Source organism: Takifugu rubripes, chromosome 1, assembly GCF_901000725.2.
Source record: "Takifugu rubripes chromosome 1, fTakRub1.2, whole genome shotgun sequence".
NCBI lineage: Eukaryota > Metazoa > Chordata > Actinopteri > Tetraodontiformes > Tetraodontidae > Takifugu > Takifugu rubripes.
Genome location: NC_042285.1, coordinates 25,715,514 through 25,742,843, shown reverse-complemented (window position 1 = coordinate 25,742,843; position 27,330 = coordinate 25,715,514). Strand labels below are relative to the sequence as shown.

The following is a 27,330-nucleotide window of genomic DNA, read 5'->3' as shown; positions in this document are numbered from 1 at the left end:
CGGAATTACACGGAATTGTATTTGTGAGACACAGGAAGTGTTGTAAAGGTCGGATGAGCAATATTAATATTGCACACACGGAAGGCTGGAAGATATTTTAAAGTGTTTGCCGATATTCACATCGGACAAAATAGTAGTTTTCAAGATATGGATTATAACCGGAGCAAAGCAGTACTAATTTTGTATGTTATTTGTAAGAGCGAAAGCTAATTTATTGCTGTAACATGGGAGACAGACAATTATGAGATCTCAAATCTGGCAGCGGTTATTTTTTCCTCCATTAACGGATATTTTCGATTTCCCCTCTGGATTATAACACGGATTTGTTTGTTTTAGAACAACTGTTCCTCTGGATTTCACAGGTCTTCGCACAATATTAACATGCCTCTGTCAGACTTTCTGGACGGCTTGAAGGACAACCCTTACTTTGGGGCTGGATTTGGTTTAGTCGGTGTTGGGACCGCATTGGCAGTGGCCAGGAAAGGTGCTCAGGTGGGAATGGTCTTCTTTCGCCGGCACTACATGATAACTCTGGAAGTCCCCAGCAGGGATAAGAGCTACCACTGGCTCTTGAGCTGGATCACCAAGCATGCCAGACACACTCAGCACCTGAGTGTTGAGACCTCTTACCTGGCTCATGAGAGTGGACGCGTTCACACACAGTTTGACTTCCACCCAAGCCCTGGAAACCACATCATTTGGTCAGCAGAATTCAAATATTTTTCACAGTGTGATCTCACTATAATTGGACTAAATACTTGTCCTCCTGGTTGCAGGTATGGAAGGAAGTGGATCAGGGTAGAACGGACCAGAGAGAAGCAGATGGTGGATCTCCACACTGGAACCCCATGGGAGTCTGTGACCTTCACTGCTTTGGGCAGGGACAGACAGATTTTCTTTAATATCTTACAAGAAGGTACATTTTTATACACCCTGCAAAACATATTTGACACACATTAGATTTTACAGCTGCGTCACTGGTACTACACCTATTTATTTAATTCTTTTGCCAAATTTCTTTCAGCACGAGAACTGGCTCTTAAGCAGGAAGAGGGACGAACTGTAATGTATTCAGCTATGGGAGCAGAGTGGCGCCCCTTTGGCTTTCCCCGACGACGCAGACCCCTAAGCTCTGTGGTTCTGGAGGCAGGTGTGGGGGAAAAGATTGTAGATGATGTGAAGGACTTCATTGGAAACCCAAAATGGTACACGGACAGAGGTAGAATATTCATGTGTTAGACTTATTTCTATTCATTCCAATACAAGTTTGTTAGTCAAGGACTTTAAAGGATAGTTAATGTAAAATGAGAAATAAAACAAAATCCGCAAAACAATTTTAGTCTCAGAACATGGTACAAAACTTAACTTTTAAGTGTTTATTTCCTTTAAAATAAATTGAAAGAGGAAATCTGTTTTTTTTTAAAAAAATATCCTATCCAATCTATAAATCAGACGCCCGTGCTGCCCTCCTGTGGATGCAAACGGTATTTCAGCTACTGTCTGAAACAAAAATAAACCAAAGAAAAGTGTTGCATATGCACTCACTGTGCCTTATGTAGAAGTCAATAATGCATCATAAGAGGGATGTTCGTAATACTAATGCTAATATTTCTTATTGTGCAATAGGGAATAATGGTTCTTGACTTAATTTTACTGCAGGCATTCCATACAGGAGAGGATATTTGCTCCACGGTCCCCCAGGATGTGGCAAAAGCAGCTTTATGTGAGTGTGCTGTAGATTATGATTTTTATTTTCCTTTACATTTGTATGACCAAGCACTATCATGCAACTTATTACCTTTACCCAGATACTGTATACAACACAATTAAGCGCAACAGCATAACCTTCTGTGTAGTTGCATTAGTTTACTACATTTCTGTGACTTTATTTGATGGTTCTTGCTTTTAATAAATAATAAACAATACCTTTTTCAGCACTGCACTGGCAGGTGAGCTGGGCTACAGCATCTGTCTGATGAGTCTGAGTGACCGCTCCCTTTCAGACGATCGTCTGAACCATCTTCTCAGCGTAGCGCCGCAGCAAAGCATCATCCTGTTGGAGGATGTAGACGCAGCGTTTGTCAGCAGAGACCTGCTGCCCACAGAGAGTGAGTAGCAGGGAAAGAGCAATTGAGGAGTTTTGTGGCAGGATCAATAATATCCTCTTCTGCTTCACTAATTAAAATGCTTTTTGCCTCGTCTCCAGACCCTCTGGCCTACCAGGGAATGGGACGGCTGACATTCAGTGGCCTGCTTAATTCTCTGGATGGAGTGGCTTCATCCGAAGCCAGAATAGTTTTTATGACAACCAACTTCATTGACAGGTGGAAACCTGGATCACTTTTGTACGGAATCTGAAGTAATTAGTGATATTACCTCCCAGTTTGTATCTCCAGATTAGACCCTGCGTTGATCCGACCAGGCCGTGTTGATATGAAGCAGTACATTGGTTACTGCACAGAATGGCAGCTCCAGCAGATGTTCCAGAGGTTCTACCCAGACGAAGCAGCGTCTGAAGGAGAGCGGTTTGCAGAACGTGCACTGGCTGCCCACGCGGAGATCAGCGCCGCCCAGGTGCAAGGACACTTCCTGCTGCACAAAATGGACCCTGCGGGATCTATAGACAATGTTGCCCAGATTAAACAATGAGGACCAGCTGGACTGAATAAAGAGAATCACCAGGAAGATTTCTTGTTGATGTTTTTGGTGTAATCCCAGCAGTAGCGATGCTGTTTATTAGTTACTAGCAATAGACCTACTTAAAGATTCTGTAGTTTTATAATAAAATATTTTATTTTAGTGCACTTTACATTTAAAAAGCTCAACATACTAAATAATCAGCCATTAAACATAAAAGCAATCGTGGTTGTAAAAAGTATGAAATGGAAATAATCTTTTTTTAAAGTTTCTGTGGGGCCCTTTGATGGTCTGGAAGAGAATTTCAAAGATGCGGTTTGAAGGTTTTGGTTGTTGGTTGTGATCACCGTAGGAGTTGAAGGAAATTCAACAGCTGTTGACTTGGCCAAGGGGCAGCATATGTAGGTGGAAGCAAATGGGTCCACGGACTGATCCCTGAGGAACTCCACAGGCGACAGCTGACACTTAGCTTTCACTCCTCTGACGGAAACGTATTCAGTCCCTTCAGAGAGGTCAGACCAAACCCAATGAAGAGCAGTACCGAAGCCCGATGGTGTGGTGGTTGATGGTATCAAAGGCAGCAGAAAGATCAGAGGCTGAGCTAGCGACTGGTGCCATCAACAGGTCATTAGTGACCCTGCTCAGTAGGGTCTGCAGGCCTGAACCCTGACTGAAGGCTTCAGACAGGTGGTTTGACCTGAGGCCTCACGTGGTCGTACAGCGACAGCTTTCTCAAGAACCCCTAGAAACGATGTCTCCAGTTGTTATGCTAATCTCATCCGCCATCAGACATACCATTGTTGGAGTCTGTGGATTTGAGTAAATGCACCGTACACAATGTTCAGTCTCTTCCTCACACGAGTCCCACCCGCTTCACAATCTCTCTCTCTAGGAGAGAAAAATGTTCCAGGAACTGGTCACAGTGGAGCTCACAGAGATTCGATGGAGCACACAGCTACGTGGTCCTAATAACTTTATTGTCCATGTGACCCGACATAAACATTCCACAGATGTTTCCAGGAAGGGGGGGGGGGGGGGGCTGATGTCTTGACTATAGTGATGTGAAAACTCCTCAAACTGATCAGGCCGTGTGAATATCATCATCATGTTTTAGTGCAAAAATATTATTAAGGTGCAGCTGCTGGGTTGCTGCCCTGTCCTGGATGTGAGCGAGTCATGATGGAGGGGTTAATTCCTGGAAAACAATGCTCCTCCCTATAGTGCTGATTCCTCAACATTTCTGTGCATTCCCACTCCATGTCTGCCTGCCTCTGTGTAAACTCATGTGGAAGAAAGGAAGCTGGCTGCTGCGGCCTCTGGCCTGGGCTCGCTCCTGCTCCGGGGGCGCAGGGAGGGTCTCCACAGTCCCAGCGTCTCCCCCCAATCTCCGCTTCAAACCACGGACGGTGGAGGACCTTCCACGCGTCAGCCTCTGGGAGCTGCTGTACAGATTAACGTTTCAGGGCTTCCACAGTCACATGCATGAACTACAGGTAGGCGGTTTCCCTCCAAAAATTCTGAAAGTATAAGTGTTGCTTTCTTTATGATATAGAACAGGGGTCACCAACCTTTTTGAAACCAAGAGCTACGTCATGGGTACCGAGTCGTGTGACACACTCCTCTAAAATAACAAATTGTGTGTGTGTGTGTGTATCAATAACTTAGAGTGGGTCACAGAAAAGATCAATATTCAACACTTTATTATTATTAATCTCAGCAATTGTTCAGATGATCACTTCCACATTTGAGCAGAAAAAAAATGTCGAGTTTTCACCAGACCCTTTCAACCATAAGAAACTAAACCATTTTAATTCATAAACTATGTTGAACCATGTTTTAAAAAGTTATGCAACATTTAAAAAAAAATAACTTTCATATTGAATAAATCTTAACTGAACAAATCGACTGCAATTCTGCTCAAAATCGGTTCCATTTTATAAACACACTTTTTAGCTCCTGGGCCTCCTCTGACTGTAGAATGCTTCCCAGTGGGTCGTTAGCATTAGCATTGTAGCTTTCATGACGCGTAGTGAAGCGTCGCTCCACATTGTGCTGCTTCGCCGTCATCACAGTCGCCCCACAAATGCAACACACACACCTTCCTTTCACAGTGGTAAAAAAATACTCTTCCTCCCATTCACTTTGAAAATGATAAATTTACTGTCTTCTTTTTGCCATGTTTTTGCTGTAGAAAATTGCACTCCATCCACCATCTTCACTGCCCGCTAGTTTATTCTCCACAAGCTCAAAGGTTATTTCATGCGCACAATACTGACCTTTGAACTAGGCCAGAGTTCACCTTCATTTTATTTATATTTTTATTTATTTTTAAGACATTGTAATTTTGAAATCTATCTAAATGCAGGTGTGATTTTAAAAAATAGCAGTAGAAAAAATGTTCTTAGACGCACCTCACTTGCGAGTTTTGCTATTTTTAGAACAGGCTTGCGGGCGACTCATGTGGTCATTGCGGGCAACTTGGTGCCCACAGGCGCTGTGTTGGTGACCCCTGATATAGAATCTTTGATAGGATGTTGCTTTGGTTGCTGAAGAGGATAACGGTGTCATCGGCCTTAACAGGAAACAAGAAAGAAGTTGTCTCCGCTGTGTTTATTAGAACATGATTTGTACTGGGACGATGTTGTCAGTGGGAGTTTCAGCTTCTCTGGTGTTTATGCTCACCTGCCTCTCTCGTCAGATCCTGGAGAAAGGGCGATACGGGCCCATCTACAGGAATGGAATGAATGCAGTGTCTGTGAGCACCGCAAAGCTCCTGGAGGAGGTTTTGAGAAATGATGACAAGTTCCCAAACAGAGGCGACATGTCAATTTGGAAAGAGTATCGCGACCTCAGAGGATACGGCTACGGGCCTTTCACTGAGTAAGACGTTCACTGGTGTAGATGGTAAACTGTGTCGCCTTATGGTGCTGCCAGTGGAATCCTTTGGCCAAAAATCATGAACTGTTTCCTTGTCTTCCACTATTCCCTACAGCCATTTATCTTTCTTGCTCATTTCCAACCACAAGGTTGCTGCATGTGGATTAAGCCCCTATTAAGAGTGGAGCAGGTTTAATATCATCATATCGTCCCCCAGGAAGGATGAGCGATGGTACAACCTGAGGGCGGTTTTAAACAAACGGATGCTGCGCCCAAAGGATGCTCTCCAGTACGGCGACACCATCGGCGAGGTCGTCACGGACTTCATCAGGAGAATCTACTTCCTCCGTCAGCGCAGCCCCACTGGAGATGTGGTGACCGACCTGAACAACGAGCTCTATCACTTTTCCCTTGAAGGTACGCTGACTTTCTTTGTTAGCCACTGGGAAAATTAGATGTTTTACTGGTTTATTATTTAATCCTAACATTTGCCTTTCAGCTATTGCCTCCATACTCTTTGAGACCAGGCTTGGGTGTCTGGAAGAGGAAATCCCGACGGGCACCCAGGACTTCATCAATGCGATATCCCAGATGTTCTCCAACAACTTTCAAGTTTTCCTGATGCCCAAGTGGAGTCGGGGTGTGCTCCCCTACTGGAGGCGCTACGTAGCAGGCTGGGATGGTATCTTCAGCTTTGGTGGGTATTATTGTTATTCCTAGTCCCTTTTTTTAATGTTGTGTTTTATATATGTCCAACGCTCAAGAGAAGTTTTAATTCTGGGGAGAAGAAATTAGCATGCTAGCTAGACAGCCTCTCACACAACATAAGGGTTTCTAATCGAGACGATGTGTCCAAGTCAACCGGTTTTTATTGCTGCACTGATTTCAGCTACCAGGTTGATTGACAGGAAGATGGAGTTCATCCAACAGCATCTGGACAACAACCAGAACGTGGAGGGAGAGTATCTGACATACCTCCTGTCCAACACTCAGATGAGCATCAAGGACGTGTACGGCAGCGTCTCAGAGCTTTTACTTGCTGGAGTGGACACGGTAAATGCTCACTGAAATAGTTTTGCATTCAGATCCAATCCGATGTGCCACCATGTTTTTGTTGCCTGTTTACTGAATTTATCCCTCCCCCCAGACTTCCAATACCCTCACATGGACTCTGCACTTGCTGTCCAAATATCCTCAATGCCAGGAAATACTTTTCAAAGAAGTGTCCACATCAGTACCAGCAGACAGGGCGCCTTCTGCTGAGGAGGTGACCCGAATGCCGTATCTACGGGCTGTTGTCAAGGAATCGCTGAGGTGAGGTTACAGCTCAGCACAAAAAGCCAGTAAACATCCTACAAACACACAAACATACCTGCACCAGTGGGGAGAAACAGAGTTGTCGTGTCTTTGTCCTGTTTTCCTTTACATATGATGCAGGATGTTTCCAGTGATTCCTATGAATGGACGAATCCTGGCAGATAAAGATGTTATGATTGGTGGATATCAGTTTTCAAAGAATGTGAGTCTGATTTATTCATTTTTGTCTTGTATTAACTTTTGAATTGGCACAACTATATTCGAATCATCCAGATTAAAGCATTTTATTATTATAGTTTTTTCCTTTCTTCCAGACTGCTTTCAATTTTTCTCACTATGCCATCGGCCGCGATGAGGACACGTTCCCTGAACCGGCCACCTTTATGCCTGAAAGGTGGCTACAGGACAGCCACAACAGGCCCAACGCCTTCGGCGCCATCGCGTTTGGATTTGGAGTCCGAGGCTGTGTCGGCCGCAGGATTGCAGAGCTGGAGATGTATTCGTTTCTGTGTCATGTAAGTGACACGTGGACAAACTAGCATCAACAATAATTCACCCCGATAAGAGCTGAGCCAACATGTGATATCGGTTAACTTTAACTAACCTGCTGTTGGTGCATCATCGTCGTGATTATCATAGAGGGCCTTCAAAGAATATTTTTCCTTTTTTTCAGCTAATGAGGCACTTTGAGATCAAACCAGATCCAAAAATGGGGGAGCTGAAAAGCGTCTGCCGCACTGTTCTGATCCCAGATAAACCAGTGAGCCTCCGCTTCTTGGACAGAGGAAGTGGACACGCTGCGTGATTTTGGACGGCTTTCATCACAAATGTTGTTGCCAGATAGAAATTTTTATTCTGTGAGGCCAAAAACAAAAGTTTGACTATGGGATTGTGCAGAATAATTAGCAATGACAATCAAAAATGATAAAAAAAAGTGGTCCTTGTAAAAAAGTGGACCCGACGTTGTCTCTCATGTACAAAGTTTGGAAAATAATTCTTCAAGTGCTCTTCAAATACTAAACTAGATTTTACCCCGATTTTAAAAGTAAAATTGGTAAGATTAAAAATCAATATTCCTGAAAAAGACGTAATTCGACCAACACACTGAAAAATATCCAGCAGGGGGCAGCAAAACCACATGAGGGCAGATTCCAGCAGGTCGTTTGGTCAACTGTTGGACACCGACTTTTAGGTCAGAAAGACACATCATCATGCATGAAAATTAATGAAAATTAATTAAGAATTGGACAGAGACTTTTCAACAACAATAAATCTTAACGTTATTGCATCCGTTTCGAAACATTTTACTTTCGGCTTCTACCGTTCAAATGTGTTTTCACCAGGTCATGTTTGTCTTCCAGGTTCCAGTCAGTCACTCATTGGCAGAGCCAGCAGTTAAAGCTGACACTGACTCTGGGGCTTGTGAAAGCTGATTCATTCCTTCATATCTGCTGCCAGCTGCTTCTCTGGATCAGTTTCTAGATTCCATCTGTTAGATTGTGTTCGCGTCGGCATTCCTGTGGTCGCAACTTTGGCCCAAACTTCTGTAAATCTAATGTTCTTGGCGTCCTTTCTTTAAAATAGTTTTTAGAGTCAGCTGTGGAGTCACGGGAGGGCTGATCTGGTACCTGGAAGCCAGGTTAGGGACACAAACGTCCAACCTGAGCATGAAAGAAAATCGAATTAGCAACACAGGGAGAATCTGAGCACCAGGCAATGCAGAGGTGACCTGTGAACATCAAGAACATGCTTGACACTTGTCCTCAGCTGGGAAGGTGCATACAGGGAGATTACAGATGTGCACTTCATATTTTGCCTAATAAAGCCAGGAGTCAATTAAAAAGCAGAGTAATTAATCTAAAGAGCGTCTGCTCGGACCAGATCTCACGTGATTGTGTTGTGCTATTCATTTTGGATGCATCATACTCTAAATCATGAAAACTACAAACCTTTGGTGATCGGGGTTGTCAGCGACATTGTTAGATTCGGACAGGTGCAAACCTTCATAAAGTCACCTGTACTCTCAGGTGCACCACTCAAGGTTAAGACCTGAAGCATCTTGAACCGGCCTGCTTCCTTTCACCTGTAAGTCCACCTTTCTGACTTTTGTAGTCAAGTCGGGTGGTAATTGGGTCACGTGACTTCCGCGTAAACGCCGTTTACTTGCGCACCTGGTCAATTTAAAAGTTATTGCCGCAAATAAAAATCTGATATTTTTTCACTCAGACCGTGTCCTTTAGTTCACTTTCACCGATGTATTTTCAAACATGTAAATGTACATTCGGTAGTTGTCAGAGCAGCGCGTTACCTGCGGCTCCTCCGCGGGGGGAAGTCGCCTCACCTCAGTCTGGCTGCAGCAGCGAGTCGGGGGAGCACCGGAGCGAAGCGCCAAACCTCGTTCTTCGTGTGGGTCTGACGTCGCGGCGATGTCAGACCGCACATTTGTCGCCCATGTGAGCGGAATTAAGCCGTCAGATCTGCGCTGCTGAGGAAGAGGAGCGAGCGCGGAGAGAAGCGAGCGGCGCAGGGAGCTTTTTGGATGGGTTTGGAGCGGGACGTATGCGCCCTGGCCTGGCCTCGCTCGGATGGGATGCACGGTGAGCTTCATCTGCTGTGAAGAGGACTTTTTGCAAATGTACCAAAATGAGGTCGAAGAAAAGACAAAGGGGAACCTGACAAAGGTAAGAAGTTATGGCTGACGTCGGTCCACTTGAGGCTTGCGCGTTCGCAGTCTGGGCTCGTTTGTTTGCATCTGTGTGCTGAATTCTTCATCAGATGCAGTGTCTTTATGTTAACCATGGATAAAGATAAGGTTGTCTGAGCCTTGATTCCAATACAGTCAGGAAGGGGTGTAGCTTTAATTATTGTACTTATTATTAATTAATTAATTATTGTGCGGAGGTGTGTTTCCCTTATAAGAGTTGGCAAAGCTCTTGAAGATTTACCTCCCCAATTTAAAGATTTTTAACCAATTTCACACGTTCAAGTAGAACTTTACTCACATACAGCCTTAATCATTCACTCTTTTGAAATATTATGAGGTTTTGCGTGTCTATCGCCATGGAATATCCAATTATAACCAGTTTCTATGTCCTGCTATAACTGTTACATTCAGTACTTCTATCCCATTTTAACCTGTCCATTTACTCATACCAACTCATTTCTCCTGTCTTTTCCACTGTAACCAGTCTGTTCTTACTGTTGCTTCTGTCCAGATCAGTCATCTTTAACATTTTAGAGGCTTTCATTTCCAACTTTGTGCACCATTTGTCTGGGTAAGGATTATTCGTCTTGTTCTTCTTGTTCGTCTTCTGTTGTTTCAGGATTGAGTGTATTCTACTGTTTGGTAACAGTCTATAGACGTTCTCCTGCCTATTCTTCACCATCTGAGCTGCAGTTTGGATCTGGATGTCCAGTTGCAGAACACTCTCCTCGGGTCCATCCTGCAGCTTTAGAGGACAAAGGTTCTTGGTGCAGCTGAGGAAATATTTCTTTGATGGAGACCAATCATAAATATATCATAGTGTGACTTCTTATGCTTAAAAGTTAGGTGGTAATTTGACAATCTTGTGTTGCAGCCAGGCTAATATCCACCACAGGGCTGCACGTCAGTTAATGCATATGCACATTGTTTTCTGTTGCCAATCAAACAGAAATTAGACTTCAATATCGACAAACATTACAAATAATGGCTCGGACAGTTGAGAGCTTTTATACTGTTGAAATTTTAAAATAAATTTTTACATGTGTGAACAGCTTTGTTGTTAAGGCAACAAAATGGAATGGAATAGTGGAATTAGAAAGTGTTTGTAATCTTTCTAAGATGAAGCATCTGTAATGGAGCTTCAGTGGCAGTCTTTAAGCCATGCTTTTGTTTTAGACCAGACCATCGGTGTCCCCACACACACTAATCTGCCTTTTGGCATGAAACATTCAAAAAGTGCTCCTGTGCATGAATAAGGTTCACTAGTAGTGCCAAGGGCAAATCTGGAAATGTCAAACCCTCCTTGAATAAAGGATCATGATTGGTAGAAGTGGCCCTGATGTAGGGGGACTGTCTGCTTCTCCCTCATACCCTCTCCCACATGTCCCATGTGGTTAGATTCTAAGTTAAGTTTGCACAAGTTGCTGGGTTAGTTTGCAGCCTGAGGCTTTAATATCTTCCCAGGAGGGTGTGGTCACCGACCTCTGACCCCCCCCATACCAAGAAATCCAATTTGGTTGAAAAACGTAACTAACTTTTAGAAGTAAAACATACTGAATCTAACTAATAACGTAATATAATAACTATTGTATTGACCACAATGGTCAGGGGGGCCAAGAGTGATGACGGCTGTAAGAAACTCGCTCTGCAACCAAATGGATTTTTAAAAAAATCGAAATAGTTCTTTTTAATGTAGATGCACTTCTCCTGGTGGTAATTGTCATTCCTGTGTTCCAGATGAAGAAGAGCCTTTGGTTGCTCCCGTCAGTGGTAGGCTTAAGAAGACCAACAGGACCGCGATAAGAATCGCCCTGAATGTTAAACCCTCATGGTGTCGAAACTAAAGTTCACAAGCAGGTCTTTGAACCAGGTGAAGGGGGTCTTGAAAAGCTTCAGAAAGAATGTGCTCGGATCCCAGCGGATGTTTTATGATGGCAAAGCTCAGATCTCCATAACAGAAAATAACCAAACTTCAAAGAATCCTTTGCAAGAAAGCTCAATGGAAAATTAACACATATTTATACTACCTTCAATACTCGATGCAGTTTCCCTAAAACTGTGATGCAGTTTTAGATGGCAGGAAAATGATCAAATCCCGTGTAAAGCGAAACAAACTTGGAGATCTGAGGGAGATTGTGAATATTTCTCATTTTCCACCAGTGAATTGTTATTTCTATCAAGCCTAATGAGTCTTGGTAGAACTTTCTGTAAGCTGTGGATCCATCTGACACAGCAGTTCACGATTAGAACCTCATGGCAACAGTTGAACTCGAGCTGTTTCTGGTTTTGGATCATCGTCTGACAGTAATCTCATTGCGCTGCTGTGCTAAAATTTGAATAGTTTATTCTCCGAGTGAGGCCAGAATAACACATATCTACTAAAAAATTCAGCAACACTCCTTGTCAGTTGTCCTGGATTAACTGTGCTTTTTGTGCGAGCCTGTATTTCACAGAAGTGGGACTTAAAATGCACAAAATGCCTTAATCAACTGTAAGTTTGGTATTTAGTAAATAAAAAAAAAAAACCCCACTTAGAACATAAATTAATACTTTAATTATTGTAAAAGGTTTAATGAATAAAATCTCCACAGTACTCAGAATCTACAGCAACAAGGTTGTCGAACAAAATATGCCAAATTAAATATAATACTATTTTAATGGTCCTTAATAAAAAAAAGGCTTCTTTTCAAATAACAATAATGCCTTCAAGATGAATTGCAAATGAGAAATAACTTCTTTATTCAGTATTTTGAGTAGATGAATGAGCCCTATGTAAGATCCACCCATGCAACAATATATATGTTCATAAATGTCATAAATGCAGCCTCACTCAATAACGCTCTCCTGGTTTAAGAGTCTACTTCCGATGAAACTGTCCTACAGTGCCCCCCCAAATCTCGTATCGTCCACGTCCCTCCCATCGTTCTGAGAGGCAGCAGTGTCACATGGCACACAGCGAAGAGCTGAAACTTACCTGCTGCCCCTATAGCATTCCAGTGAATAGTTTAGCTGTGGGGGAACAGTGTGCCCTCTGTGCTGTGGCTCTTGTAGAGGCCTATCATTTCAATCCTACCTGCCGGTACTGACCTGCACATGAGCCGCAGAACAAGACCCTCTCTGTGTTTTCCTTTGTGGAAGTCTGCCCGGTGTGTGTTTGACCTGGGAGAGGGTTGTCATACCTCAGCAAGGCTGACCTTTGTCTTTTTACCTCTGTGCTCGCAGGAATTTCACCTTTTATTCCAGAGGAGGAAGCTTCTTCAAAATTTAACAGTCCTTGCAAACAGATATCACGTTAGAGACGCGGACAGAAAGAAATGTGTGGACAAATATCAGCCCTGGGCCGTGGATGGTGTAGGAGGTGGGCACCTCCTGGCATGGTTTGAGTAAGGCTCCTTTCATTGTGGAGGGGGCATTTTCTCTCTGGACCTTTGTGGACCTTCCCCTGCCGCTCTGATTCCACCAGCAGTCCAGAAACATGTAAACCATGGTGATAAATTAAGTTTAATGGACAAGTATCTGGTCTTTTAGCAAGTTAAAATGATAAGAAGTGACACCAGACACCCAGATGTTGCTCCTCATTGATGTGTGACGGCACATCGACATGCTCTCTGCGACTTGGTGCAAGTTCAAGTCTTGATGTGGGAGAATGGGAGCTGAGCGAGCAGCAGATGAGCCACCCGAGCAGGTTATGGAGCATCTGTCAGGCAACCCCAAACAGATCCTTTTACTCATGTGCTCAAGTGTCCAACTGGTGGCGTCTGAGAGACACAATTAACAGTGGATCAGATTTTGGTTTGAAGTGTTTTGGGGGTATTTTAGGAGGGGCAGTAATTCTAGCCCCACATTTCCCAACATGGTGGCTTAAAGTCTAATTTTGATTTGATGAGGTCTCTCTCCATTATGCTACCAACAGCCAATTAAATCAGTTCTTGCCAGCAGATCTTGACTTGATGCATTTGAACAAACCTTTTAATGCCCTCATTTAAGAAACCTGCTGCTTAATTGTTTTGGCCCGGAGGGTCGAGAAACAGGATTCACCTTTTAATGTGAGGAAGGTTCACAGAAACTAATATTTCCCTTGGTCTCTTTTGTAGATGAAAAGCAGCCATTGCTGTGTGCATTTGCCCTGTGAAAAGTCTTCTCCCAGTGCTCACCACCAGTGTGGAATCTGCTTATAATTTGATCCGTTTTATCCACTCTGGTCATCCGTGTCTTTGCGTTCTAAGCTGCCTGGTTAAAGGATGTGTGAATCCGATGAGCGGATATTTCTTTTCCGAACTGCCTTTCAGGACATTAGGGATTCAGTGATGTGTAACGTTCCCCACAAAGCCTGTGGAACAAGAAGATAATGGGGGTACAATAGGACTTCTTTGAGCTTCTTAAAGTGTCTTTAATTCACTTTGCAATGCACTGTGGATAGAATGACAGGATGATAGATTGAGGCACAGGGTAACTGTATTTCCCCCTCTGGGGTCACGGTTGTGTGCCCCTTTTCTTGGAATGTAAAGCAGGCATCCTGACTTCCACCTTTGCCTCAGACCTTGTGGATTCAATGCGACATAATGCCCTCTGTACCATCCAGCTCCGACTGCTTTGTACGCCGATGAATGTGGCCTTTATTTTGCAGTTTTGTTGACATTTCTCTAAGCCTCGGGGGATTTCCTTGTCTCCCCCAACACTTGACAAGATGTGGCAATCACTTTTGGCAACATCCAGATCCCACAAAGTCTCACTCTGGGGGCCTCTGTTGCTATTCAGCGGGCTTCCCAGTGATGGACAGGAAGCTGGACTCTCCCAGGTCACAGTCATTCCACCTCAAAATGTGTCTTTTGTTAACACTTGTGGCTCTTCTCCATTCAAAAGCTGTTTTCGGCTACAGTCGGATGCGTTACCCAGGTCAGCCAGTCGTGCTTTCAGTATCTGTAGAATGTTTTTCTTTTTGGGATATAATAAATCCCACACATGCTGGATAAAAGAGAGCAAGCCTCTGTCTCCCTCTCTTTATTTTGCTCCAGTGCTTGTAACAAGCTGAGGCAGATCATTGTTGCTAGTTCGCCCTCAGTGGTTTTAAAAGGATAGGCTTGCACACTTTGGCATTCCACTGGGAGGAATTTAACTGGTATTTGCGCTGGAATGTGGCTTTTGACTGGACTGGGAGGAGATGTGTAATGGGATTTACAAAACCATGAAATCTAATAAACATATTAGGCTGCACACTATCAGCGCTCATATTATGAGGATCTGTTGGATCAATATATGAAAACCTTTGGTTGGTGGTGGAAATGAACATTGCTTTTAATAAACGTCAAAGAAGTTACAATCTATATTATTGCGCTATCCACTAGTATATAAATGGGAAAATTGAGCATAAAATGTCATAAAATAATGCAATAGTTTAATTGAACATTAACGGCTGTTGTTTCGTGATGCGACTTCTCCACGGTGCCTTAAAATAACGCAAGGAGTGACAACAGTTGATTGTCCTGCAAGAAAATGTCTCAAGCTTGTTGTTATTATTAGCACAACGGGAGTAGAAACTCAACTGTACTCTATTAAAAAAGCAACAGCAAATGTTCCAGGGTTCCGAGCTGATCCCTGTTAATGACAGCGGGTGTGTCCTGGTCTATGCGCCATGCGAAGGAATCTTTAATGAAATCACACTCTTGGACCCAGTACCGCACATTTGCTACACACGCCTGTAATCCTACACAAGCAGCACCAGCGCGCCACACATTTATATTTAAAGTACCAGCTTAACTTACAACATCCCCCATAGTGTTCACACTCGTGTGTGTGTGTGTGTGTGTGTGTGTGTGTGTGTGTGTAAGGAGAAGAAATGATAGGATATAGATTTGGATTTATCTTAATACATCCACCACTATCTCTGTAATAACATAATTAAATCATGAGGCAGGACAGGTGGGATGTAAAGGGACTTTATAGCTTCAGTGGGATGAATGTCTAGGAAATAGATTAAGTTTTGTTTTATTTTTTAGTAAATATATGTTTGTTTATATTGATCAAATGCAAGTTGCAGGAACTGAAAAGTAATTTTGCCCTCAAGTGCTTAATCTGTCCTGCAGGTTGCAGATTATGTTATGTTATGTTATTATCTGTTTTCAGATATGTTTTGATTTTAACCATTTAGCAGTTCAACACCATAAAACACATTAACCAGTTAACTGGAGGACATCCCAGTCATCTTTCTCATCTTTTTTAAATCATTCTTGCATTTCCACATGCTCGCTTACGATACGACGGCTGTAATCAGGTTTAACATTGAGTTTATGCTGAGATACAGTGGACAAATAAATAAAAAAAATAGGTTTTTAGTGAGAATAACAGAATGGGTGGATGAAGGAATCACAGCAATGCTGTTAATTGTTGTTGAGGAGATGCTTGGGGGGGGGGCTTCTGTCGAGTGTGTGGTGAAATCATTTGAAGGTCATTCTTTATTTATTTATTTATTTTACAGTTTTCTGTCCAAGTGGGTCTGTCCAGTCTCTTGCTTTACTTGCTGCTTGCTCGATGATGTTCCTCTGAAAGCACTGTACGACGGTCAGTAATTGATCCCTGTCTGTCCTAGCCTGTAACTGCAAACGTAGAGCCCATCAAGATGCCAGGGTTGGATTTGCCTGACGTTATGTCAGACACTGGACAAATGTCGGAATTTCACGGCTCTTTTATCCCTCGGAGGAAAGCGTGTGACACTGTTTGCTTGCCGTCTGGACGCGTCCCTGTCATGTTGACTTGGAAATAAGCTGTCATGAGGGGAAAATGAAGAGAACCAGTGATGCAAAGAATGTCTTTTTCATTTGGGGCACTTTAAACCAGAGCTAATGACAGGATGAGGATATGGCCTTTTCAGTCTTGATAGAGTCATTGCCATTTCCCTGGATTTTATGAGTTACTTGCACACAAAGAGCTATAGATTTTTTCCAATTAGCAACATCTAAATTCCCTAATTAACTTGTAAACATTTCAAAAAACCTCACTTCTAATTAAATGGTCCGTTGAGAGTTGTCTTTGTTTTTAGGAATCAATCATGTTTCAGTAGGACAATGTCGCACAGCCCCTCCTGCGCAACTGTTACCAAGTTGTAAAATGTTCTGAAAGCGAAGCCCCTTTTTTCTGAAGCACTGACTGACTGTAATGTAAACACCATTAAAAGCTCCCACAGCGAGGTGATGTCTGCGCAATATCCCAGCGCTTCCCTCCAACAAGCTTTGTTCTTCAGAAGTTAATTTAATTAAGGCAGACAAAAGGCCACTGGCACCAATAAAATTTGGGTGAAATGTGAAGCCATGCGACGGTCACACCGCACGGCAGACACACACGCATGCACACGCACGCACGATCTCGGGGCCATTCAGGCATGACTTACATTTGCATAATGCCCAACTATTGGGTAGACACGCCTTCGTCATGGGCAACAGCTGGCACCCAGAAGGAATTCCGCTCCTTTATTGGGAGAAACTCTGAGACTGACTGCGTCCTCACTTCTATAGCTAAATGCGATAATGAAGACGCATACAGTATGCACCTTTTCAGTTGTACTCCTTGTAAAGGAACTATTTATTTATGTATACTTGCCCCCCTGACTATCTGCTACACCTTTCATGCCCTTTAAATAGAGTGTTGAGTTGCTGATGCACATACAAGCGGGTGACCTCCTGGCCAAGGTGATGGGGGGGGGGGGTTAGTGATGAGAGTCAATGGAGCTCTGCGCCAACCGTATATAATATTATTTAGCAATTTCAGCCTGATTCGCTTGATAATTATGAAAAAAAACCCAGCAGGGGGCCGTCAGTGTTATGGTTAGGGTTGTAGTAATTGTGCAGAGTTTATTTTGTACACTGAGGTCCTGAAAGCACTGCGGGCCCCTGGGCAAGACCCTTAACCCCCAAATGCTTCCCTGGCCCCACAGCTGTCCTCTACTCTTTAGGGGAGGGTTAAAGGCAGAGAAGTTATTTCACGTGTCAAAAATCCCGCTCAGATATCACAATATAACAACTGTCTGAATTCAATCAATTGAAAGTTGATAAATGCAACACATGTTAAAATGATGAATAGTGTTTGACAGTGTTATCACTATGCAGTGTTTATCAGCCTCCATAAATCTACATCTGAATTGAAACCATTTCCTAGTGACTAACCATGACATCACCGATTTTTACGATGACTTAATGCAGAACATGTGTGATATGTGTTAAAATGCCAACGGTTCAAGATCCCACACATGCCTTTCAAAGTAAATATAACCTCTTTTTTTTTCCAAGACCTTGTTAAAGTTCAGTCAGGAGGAGAAGAGTTGGAGTGAAAAATGTTCATGTGACGCCACCTCTGTCTTCCACCCAGCATCCTCCGCTCCCTGAAACCCTCCGTGCTCATGGACGAGCGGCAGTGAATGCACCAGTTCCGAGGTGTCTGTTAAAAACAACGGAGCAGCCGATGGCACTGGGTTTATGTTTCGCTGCCGAGACATCGTCCTCTCAGCTGTCAGCGCCTCCAGTGTTCTGGGACATTTACGCTCAACAACGCTTTTTTTCCCCTTTCTTTTACCTGTCGTAAAAAAGTGATACATTTTACAGCCGTGCAGTTTAACTCTTTCATTAAAAGCAAGTGAATGAATCCCACCCTGCTGTAAGTGGTCGTGACTGACAGCTGCAAACTCTGGCCATAGATGAACTTATCTAAATGGGCAAAGAGATAAGATAAAAATAAGATAAGACCTGACCCACTCAGGGGAACTTCCAGTAGAGGAGCGTGCATGAATGCTACATGTGAAAGACTACATTGGTATTGACGTTCACTCTTTAGTGTAAGATTGTTTGTTCCACATGAAGAATTGAAGAAATTCACTTTCTCAAACAAATACAGCAGCATTTGTGAAGAAAGGAAGACAACAGCTGCAGCATAGAGGTATCTTGGGGTGCTGAAGTGTCCGTTAACCTGCTTCTTAACAGGATATATGTGGTTTTCAGGAGTGCAGGAGACCCTCTGCATTTTTCCTGACCGCCAGCAAACTTAAGACTCTCGTATTATTTCAGCTTGCTGCAGAATTCCTGCAGGATTCCGATCTCAAGGCAGGTGTCTGTAGCCTGTTACATGTGAGAGACTGGCCTTTGGTTCAGCTGGATTCCATTTCAGAATTTTGAAGTGAAATTCTGTCTTTATCCCCCGTTTCCTGAAAGTGAACACCACATATTTTCTGTTTCATATTTTGGCCTATTTTGTTCAACTTGTGGGAGGAGAAAGGATCCCTGCAACGTGTGACGGTGGGCAGAGAGGTTTAGAAACTGTTTTTTGTTACTGGCTGATATAGTTGATCTTTAATGTGAAAGCAGTGATGCAGTTTCTGGAAGAATCAGAATCTCCTCAAAGCAAAACAGCCCCTGGTATTCTCACTTTCCATGGTGTAAACCCTTGACACTGGCCTTCACTCGTGTGTGTGTGTGCGTGCGTGTGTGTGCGCGTGAGTGTGTGTGTGTCTGTTTCCTTTCTGCTTGCTAACAATACAGCTCAGGAAGTATGTCAGGATAAAGGCTGGACCGCTAGGCTCTCTTTGGTCAGTGCATCCAACTTTTCGGCACAATAAGTTGTTAATGCCAGAAGAAGCCTACGTGGTGTTAGAGCGAGCCACGGATCCGTGAAAGGGAATTACTGCCCCAGGTGTCTTCAGGGAAAGACACCATGGCCATGTCGCTCTGGATGGTGAGTGCTGTTCCAACATGTCAGCTTTAACTGTGGGTGGCCAGAGGTCTGGTTAGCTCCACCACAGCGCACAAAGCAAGTGAAGCTTTTTTCCTGCTTGTGACTGATTGACCAGCAACTCGTCTTACTGTTCCTGTGTAAAGTAACAGTTGTGCCATGGACATTAGACCTCAGATGGTTTAGATTTATGTGAGGCGATTGGACACGGATCACCAACCATCTGGTTTGTAACATGTCATTGGGAATGAGTCGAGTATCTACCGTACGTATGGACTCTGACTTCATAGTTGGCTCTCTTTCTAATGCGTGAAATGGTGAAATGTAAAGCTGTTATCATAGATTTCTGGATTGGAGCAGTAAATCTCAGAATGTCTGCTTTTTAAATGTTGGAGAACATTATTCAATTTCAGTGGGAATTCAATGTCGTCATAACAGAAAAATCAGAAACGAATTTCCTAGAATTGGGTTTGCTCTGGATTTACAGTGCTTCCTGTTTACTGTTGGACAGCTCACGCTGGCGTTTAGTCCTGATATTGAGAGATGATACCAGGTTGCATTTGCTTTTAACACAGAGAGCAACATCGGGACCTGGACGGTATTGGGGAAACACAAATTTCATGGTTAGATTCTTGAAAGTAATATGAAATTTCAGTCAGGTCTTCTGATTTTCAGGTCTTTGTGTCTCTCTTTTGGTCCATCGTCCGAGGCGAGCGGTTCGTTCTCAGGGTTTTCTCATCAGCTGATTGTCAGATGTCTATTCAGGACAAATGGGCTGCCCGTCTCAGGAGGCAGGCGGCCATTTATCACCGGTCAGCCTCAGCTGGTGCCTGTTAGGAGAAGGCTTCTTTAATTAGCCGTCAGTGGCTCCTTGGCTAATTCCACTTAGTGCACATCAACATGAGGCCAAAACACACCGATGCCTTTAATCTTGTTTATCTGCAGCTGTCACAGAGTTAAATGAGCAGTGTTGGGTTATTTTAAAAACATTATTAAAGGTGGAAGTCACAATGTCTCGTTTAACTTTCATTTTGAATTTAGGTTTAATTTTGTACACAATTGGTGAAATCTGCGAGTCCCCATTCCACTTGAAGACAGAGCTTATTCTCTCGGTCCTGCTAAGAGCTCTGACTTCATTACTACTGATATTGGCTACATGATTATATCTGATGAGCTCTCAATCCTAAACTGGATGCCTTAGATCAATAGCGTGTGGGCCAGGGGGTAATTCCTGCATTAATCACAGCTTCTCCACTCGAGTCGTTTCTGCGAAACACAATATTGAACCCAATGTAAATGTTGTTATGCTACTGGCTTGTTTTGATTTTAGATTAGCTCTGCTCCTGTTGGAGTGACGGTGACAAACTGTTTCTGGACATACTCACCGGATGTCACTCTGGATGGTGAGAACAATGGAGCTTTTGTAAGCTCGGTACACAATGTCCTTCATGTTCATTAATTGTTGCTGAAAAGCTCTGAAATGTGCAATCAGATTCGGTTCTGATGAGGGAGCTGAAGCGTCCCAAATTCCTTGATATGCATATTCATACCTACACCATAAACTGAACCATGTATTTCAATTAATTTGCACATCACTGATGGGGTAATGCAATAAACTGATGAATTTCTACCACCAGCTGTGGCCTAAACTGTTCTCAGCCGCTGACTCAACCCACAGCCAGCCGCTTCCCCCCTCTGGAGGCAACGTTGACCCTTATTCTCTGGTCTGGTTTCCTCGACATGACAACAGACTGGATGTGTCGGGTCGAGGCCGTAGCTGAGCTCATTGTTTGTGCTGCTGAGAGTCAGGAGGCACCCATGACGTTGTCCAGGCTGTTAAACGTCACTTTGTCTGAAGAGACGGGCTCAGCAGGAGGACAATACCTGCATTTGGTTGATGAAGGTTTTAAGCATCACGAAGCAGCGCCAGCGTTGGGTTCTTGGCTAAAAAATGTTCTTGACCTCAGAAGGGAAATAAAGGAACATCCCCCCTCCAGGAAGAATATGCCCAAATTTAACAGCAGGCACACTTCAGTATTTTCACCAAAAAGTCAAATGCTTCCCTCTTTTATGTCCCTGAAAGGAAAAAAAAGAGGAGTAAACTTCCTTTTATTCGGTAAAGGCCAAAATCAAATGCAACGAAACAGAAAAATTCTCTATTTAAAAAACAAAACAAAAACAAAATCTATATATATATATATATATATATATATATATATATATATATATATATATATATGTGTGTGTGTATATGTATGTATGTATATATATATATATATATGTATATATATATATATATATATATATGTGTGTGTGTGTATATATATGTATGTATGTATATATATATATATATGTGTGTATGTGTGTGTGTATATGTATGTATATATATATATTTCCATTTTCATTCTTTACAGACTTTTTTTAAGCATCCCAGCAAACAAAGATTGTTTCCCCCATTTACATTTACTGGGATTTAAATGGGCCCTTTACTGGTGTCTTTCTTTAAAATGTCCATGTAAGACAATAACTGCACGGTGGTGATGCAACAGGCAGTCCAGTATTACTGGTGCTAATACCATTAACCATGGTACTGCTGACATTATCTATGCAGACAGACCAATGCCATCCAGACAGCGAAGGGGGATTCATTTAGCTCCATCTGTCATGGAACAAGTAACTCAGAAATACAGAGGCGTGGAGATGCTTTTATTTTAAGCTAACTTTTTTAGCTTTATTTTTAATAGAGCAGCGTTTAAACGCTCCCTTTATCACATCTCACATTTACTTCTCTTGGACCAGTCTGAGCCACCCTCTCTTTTCTGCATTAAATTGCACAACTCCCCCTCCTTTTTCCATCACTATAAGTGCCTTTACCAGACAGCGCTGCAGGACCCACCCCGCCTCCGCCCACTTTCAGCGGAGGACCCTGCAGCATCCAGAGGAACGGGGGGCAGGATGGATGTTGAATACGGACAAAGATGCATTTAGGAATTACTGCAGCCACAGGAATTGCAATTTCAGAGACTGGAGGGAAGCGTAGTGCCTCTCGGAAATGAAAAAGAGCCATTCAGCCAGGACAAAGTGGTACCAGTGAAGGGCAGGCTGGAGACAGAGGAGGTTATCATTCAGCAGAGGACGTGGGGAGGTGTCCAGGGAAGAATGGGTGGACTGAGTTGGTGTCTAACCTCAGTCTTCAGTTGGGTGAAATATTTTTTCTACTGCATTTTCCCCTTTTTCCAACAAAGGGGACGTAAGAGCAAGGTACAGTTTTATTCCTCATTTCAGATGATATTGGTTTCAATGACAGGAAGTTGGGACAAGTGTTTTTTTTTTTTTTTTTAAGATTATTAAGATTATTGGCTGTGCAAAAGCACCCTTGCTGAATTAAATCTGGATTGTTGGTTTGGGTAATCCAATACTTCCAGAGCAGATGGCGTGCATTATCTAATTAAACATGTCTCTGCAGTTGGGCTACTTTTGGGCACAATCAGTGCTTGACCTCTTAATACCAACATGTAGGCCATGTCTCACTTTACTTGTTAGCCTTTTCACCTTAACATTTAGTTGCAAACAATACAAGCCAAAGGTCAAGTTAGGTTGTAGGAAAAATAATAGAATCTACCACTGTTACATGCTGGGTGAGGTTACCTGCCTGTGGCTTCTGATTCTGCAATAATTGGGAGAGATGGGGGCCGAGATGTGTTTTAGATGCAAATGAAGCAAGTAAATTCTTATAATACAGAATCCACTCCTCATATAGACCCCATATGAAGGTAGATTAAGGTGTTCCCTGGTGTGTCAGCACAAAAACCAAAAGAAAAACATCCCTGACTACTAGTAGCTACTCCAGGTACTGTCCCCAACCTGAAGATGCAGGTTTGCCAAACAGCCAATCAGCATCTCTGTGCTGTCCACTGGTGATCACCTCACCTTTATTCCAACAGAAAGCTGCTTGCCTCCTGTAGGTGGTAGCTTTCTGGTCTGGGTTGGCATTTGGCTCTCAGTTCTTGGCTCTGGTTACAAAAGAGGGGGTGTGCTTTCTCTTCCACAATCCGGGTTCTGTTCGGCTGATTCCGATGTGATTGAAACACAAGTCAACTTAATCCAGCTACATCCCTGTGAACTCTTTGCCGTTACAGATGCTTCGTTCTGCCGTTGGCCCTGTTCACAGAGGTGTGTTATCACACATTCATATTTTGGTTATGTTGTTTTGTGGACCTCGCTGGTCTGGGTGTCTTTATTTCCCAAAATCCTGAAAAAGGGGAGAGAATCTACAACTTGTTGCCGTGGTGTTTGAAATTTATAGTCAGCCCAGATGGAAACGGGCAGTAAAGGTGTTACACCAGTGTTGCTGTGATGACGGGCCTGTGCGTTCTGGGGCTGTTTCCTCAAAGAGAATGGAGGAAAAACGTGCACACACATGTGAGCATTGTTCAGAGGGAGGGCCCTGGGTACGCATTGTTTTCAACAGATGGGAGTCGGGGGGGGAAGAGGGTGTGTGCGTGTGTTGAGGGGGGCTTCTGGAGTGTGTTTTTCCTTCGTCTGTCAACAAGCAAACTCCGCCTTGATCACAGCGGCCACGATGACAGGACACACCCCTGTGTTTACACGTTCACTCTCTCCTTATCCTGTTTATCTATCAACTCATCTCTCCACTCTCTTTCCTCTCGTTCTGTCCCCTCACCTGACAAGCTTACCCGCTGACTTGTTATTTCTTTGGCTTCTGAGTCCATTGTAACCTGGCGCACAGCTCTGTTCCGACCCTGCTTTGTACTCGTCTTTACATGGTTCAAGGACGGTGACCTGACAACCAGCTAATCTCACTCAATGTGAAAGTACCTCTGAGCCTTTGCTTTGATCGACAAAACAAAACAGAAGCAGACAAAATTTCAAAAGAATCAAAGGAAGGTACCTCCTTCAGCCATAGTTGCACTTACTCTCCCAGATGTGTGCTTTTTAATAACTGAGCAAATGCTTCTGGTTTTAGATATGGATGCAGTTCCCCGAGTGTCCACTAGTTGGTGCTGTAAAGCAACTGGTAACTACGCCACAATGACAGTTATGACTCACTTGATAATGGTAATTTGAGCACAGATTTTTATTGATTCCAGATATTGGATGTGAATCTTTTTCATATGTTACTGACAAGCATAACTCACCCGTTATAAAGCACGAACAAACCTTGGAACAGTTTTCATCTGTTATAGTGTAACAGGGGGCTCATTTGTGGGGTAAAGTTGAATTTCTATTTATTGTATCTTAACTCTCTTTCTGTCTGCCAAGGAGTAGTCTCTTGTGATTGCATAAGGAACTGAAACTTAAATTTATTCCTCTTGTCCACTCAGTATTTTCCCACGGGTACAAACTGTTGCACATTTTTGTACTTTTCTGATCTCCAAAAACGGGCCGGTTTATTCTCTGAAATCAAACATCTGCTGCAGTGATGCTACCCTGTTCTTTTGAGCAAATAAACACACCGTAGCTTATTTTTATTGTTTTTATATTGCACAATCTTCACATAGAAAGGTATTTGGTTGGCTGTAAAGTAAACTCCGACGTTGCATTTTGCTCTGTTTTTCCGTTGTGTGTTTATAGATAATAAATAAAGTGTCCTTCATTGTCACACTAGTGCTGGCTTAGATAAGCACAGTGTTGTGACAGGTGACTGGGTGCTGTGGCAGAGCCAAGCTACACAAACCGCACAGTCAAACATTTTTTTTAACATAAGTGTTAAAATATACTCAAGCGCTCTTACCTGTGTCACAGGAGATTAAAAGTTCAGAGGTTTAAAGCTCTCTTCAATGATGACATTATTCATTTATTTATTTTTATTACCTATTTCCCTTCCACAAAACTGATTTCCCTGTATTTAAATGTTGAATTTGTCATAATTAGCTTGCACTTTAGATTCAGACTTTTAACAGATTTAAAGGATATCAAAATAAGTGATGGCAAACCTACACGTTCACTCATATTTACACAATCGTAGCCTAATCAATCCATCAGACCAGAGTTTGTGTTGGTGTGGTTGATGAATACAAATGTCTCTCCAACTTTGTCCCCATTGACACTCTGCCAGGGTGGCCTGCAGGAAATGCCATGCAATTATTCCCGTGCACCATTGCAGGGCTCTGATTCTGTATATGTTCTAGATCGAAGGTGGGGTTGTGGGTAGGTTTGTATATTTATGTTGTGTAAGCAAAGTGTTTGTGTGTGCGAGAGCGAGAATGTGAAAGAAAACTGAGTGTTTTAGAAAAGGCTAACTGTGAGTTAGCTTGGCTCGAGGGTGTGTCTATTTTCTGTAGGGAGTCAATTACTAAAATGACACATGATGAGAGTTTTATGCTTCAAAATTTATTTGTTCACTGCTGATTTGCAGATCATACCCTGTATTTCTGCAACTTGCTACAAACGTAAAAAATAAATCATCATCTGGTGATGTCGACTGAAATAACTAAAGTTTAATAGTTTGAAAGAAAATAAAAAAGTTCACAAATTTTAAAAATGAACCCCCCCTCCCAAGTAAACGGTATGCAAAACACTGATCTTACTGAATACTGTATATCAGCCAGCTGCTTTCACTAGTGTTTTAAGAGTATTTAAAAACTATATATACACATATATATTAAAAGGTCAATTGTGGATTCCAATTATGTAAAAATAGCTTATTTTGATCGTGAGGCCATCTGTTAGCAGGTGGTTTCTTTCCTGACCTTAGAAGTGATTCATTGCATTGTTGTCCGGTGTCCTCACCCTGGAAGTTCACTTTATCAACTGATGAAATGTGTTCATTGCTGAGGGAATTGTGCACGAGCGTGATGGTGTGAGGGGGAGGTTAAGTGTGACGGATGTTGCGGGGGCAAATGGGGAAGGGGTGGGATTAAGGAATGAATGAAATTAAAAGTGGTGAGACTTAGAGGGGCAAAAAGGGAGGGCAACATGGATTCGGAGAGAGAGGAGGGGCAAAAGAGATGTATAATAAGCCGAGCACCCCCTCCCCCTTTGCTTTGAGTGGTGGGGGCAGGCTGACAACACCCCCACCCCAGTTTTGTGAAACTTTCCCCCAGCAGAGGGGAGGAGAGCCAGAATGAGCCTAGAGAAAAGGCAGTGAGGATCAGACTGAGAGGAGAGACAGTGAGTACGAGTGTTGCTGTCCAGGTTAGTCATGACTCTGCAGCGATGGACACCTCTTCTGGCTGGATTACACACGCCAGAGCCCACTGAGCCGTAGCGTCACTCCTGCCCATCATCATGCCGTCCATCTCTCTGAGCCTGCCAACAGCCCTGGCTGAACCTGCACGCACCTGGATCTGCCTGTCCTGCATGTTCTGGGTGAGGCTACTTTTCAGGGTTCTGTGCAGCTACCTGACAGGCCAAGCTATGAACTTTAAATTGCATAATTTATGGGTCTGGAAATGGCGCTTGGATGTGATGCCCGACTGACAGAATTGGTTTCTTTAATCTTGTTTCTGATGGCAGCTGATGCTTGGTGTGGACGATCAAATCGAACTGGTCTTAGAATCTGTTGGGTGGTCTACTTGTCGGGGGTTGGGGTATAGAGCGAGGACCCGGCTGTGGGGGGCCTTGGCACGGTGACACTTTTGAATGAGGGCGATATTATGAAGAAGAATGGGTGGGTGTGTCCACCAAACCAGCTCTGTAAGGTTTAATCTCATGAGAAACATATTTAAAGTAGACTCCACTGCTTATCGAAAATGGGAAGAGTTGAGCCCCAGACTCCCTCTTTCTCATCTTTTCCCACTCGCTCCCTGTGCTGCTTTAGCTCTCTTGGTTGGGATGCAGCTATTTTTGCCGTCTATTGTATAATTCAATCTACTGCACATTCTCACTCGCGGTGAGGGGTTGTTTATGTTCTTGCGTGGGATGCATCTACTGTAGGACTTTGCATATTTTCCAAGCTTAAATCAGAGATGTCCTAATTTGTGTCTGTGTGAAAGAACATTCTTGGCTCAAATTCACAACATTGTATGATGTCGACCTTTTTTTGGGGGGGCTGAATGGAGGATGAAAGGGAAGAATAGTTGAATAGACCATTGATATCCGTCCATCCACATTCTGCTGGT

The 27,330-nt window shown here is 43.2% G+C and overlaps 3 protein-coding genes and 1 long non-coding RNA gene across 7 annotated transcripts in view; 3 read left to right on the top strand and 1 right to left on the bottom strand.

Annotated features, from left to right (window-relative positions):
• The first annotated feature begins 5 nt into the window (after positions 1-5).
• bcs1l (BC1 (ubiquinol-cytochrome c reductase) synthesis-like) lies at positions 6-2,684 on the top strand. Its single transcript, XM_003962129.3, has 7 exons — positions 6-701; positions 777-916; positions 1,025-1,219; positions 1,660-1,723; positions 1,936-2,108; positions 2,207-2,324; positions 2,397-2,684. Exons 1-7 carry the CDS (start codon positions 382-384, stop codon positions 2,647-2,649), a joined length of 1,263 nt encoding a protein of 420 aa, XP_003962178.1. The 5' UTR covers positions 6-381; the 3' UTR covers positions 2,650-2,684.
• Positions 2,685-3,884: 1,200 nt separating this feature from the next.
• Positions 3,885-7,660, top strand: cyp27a1.1 (cytochrome P450, family 27, subfamily A, polypeptide 1.1). Its single transcript, XM_003962128.3, has 9 exons — positions 3,885-4,130; positions 5,336-5,517; positions 5,732-5,931; positions 6,014-6,211; positions 6,404-6,567; positions 6,662-6,828; positions 6,952-7,033; positions 7,146-7,346; positions 7,505-7,660. Exons 1-9 carry the CDS (start codon positions 3,921-3,923, stop codon positions 7,634-7,636), a joined length of 1,536 nt encoding a protein of 511 aa, XP_003962177.2. The 5' UTR covers positions 3,885-3,920; the 3' UTR covers positions 7,637-7,660.
• Positions 7,210-9,035, bottom strand: LOC105417607 (uncharacterized). The gene is made up of 3 exons (XR_965197.2): positions 8,781-9,035; positions 7,436-8,492; positions 7,210-7,337 (listed from the first exon to the last, which is right to left on the bottom strand). It is a non-coding gene; the product is annotated as an uncharacterized lncRNA (long non-coding RNA).
• Positions 9,036-9,128: 93 nt separating this feature from the next.
• tns1b (tensin 1b) overlaps positions 9,129-27,330 on the top strand; it is a 95,618-nt gene continuing 77,416 nt past the window's right edge. Inside the window, exon 1 of one of the 4 annotated variants that reach the window (XM_029851163.1) lies at positions 9,129-9,512. In XM_029851163.1, the coding sequence (XP_029707023.1) occupies positions 9,417-9,512 (96 nt within the window). In that variant the 5' untranslated portion in view covers positions 9,129-9,416. Of the gene's footprint in view, positions 9,513-19,104; positions 19,250-22,135; positions 22,508-26,340; positions 26,579-27,330 lie in introns of those variants that run through there. The other 3 variants (XM_029851182.1, XM_029851158.1, XM_029851167.1) reach the window with 3 other exon arrangements.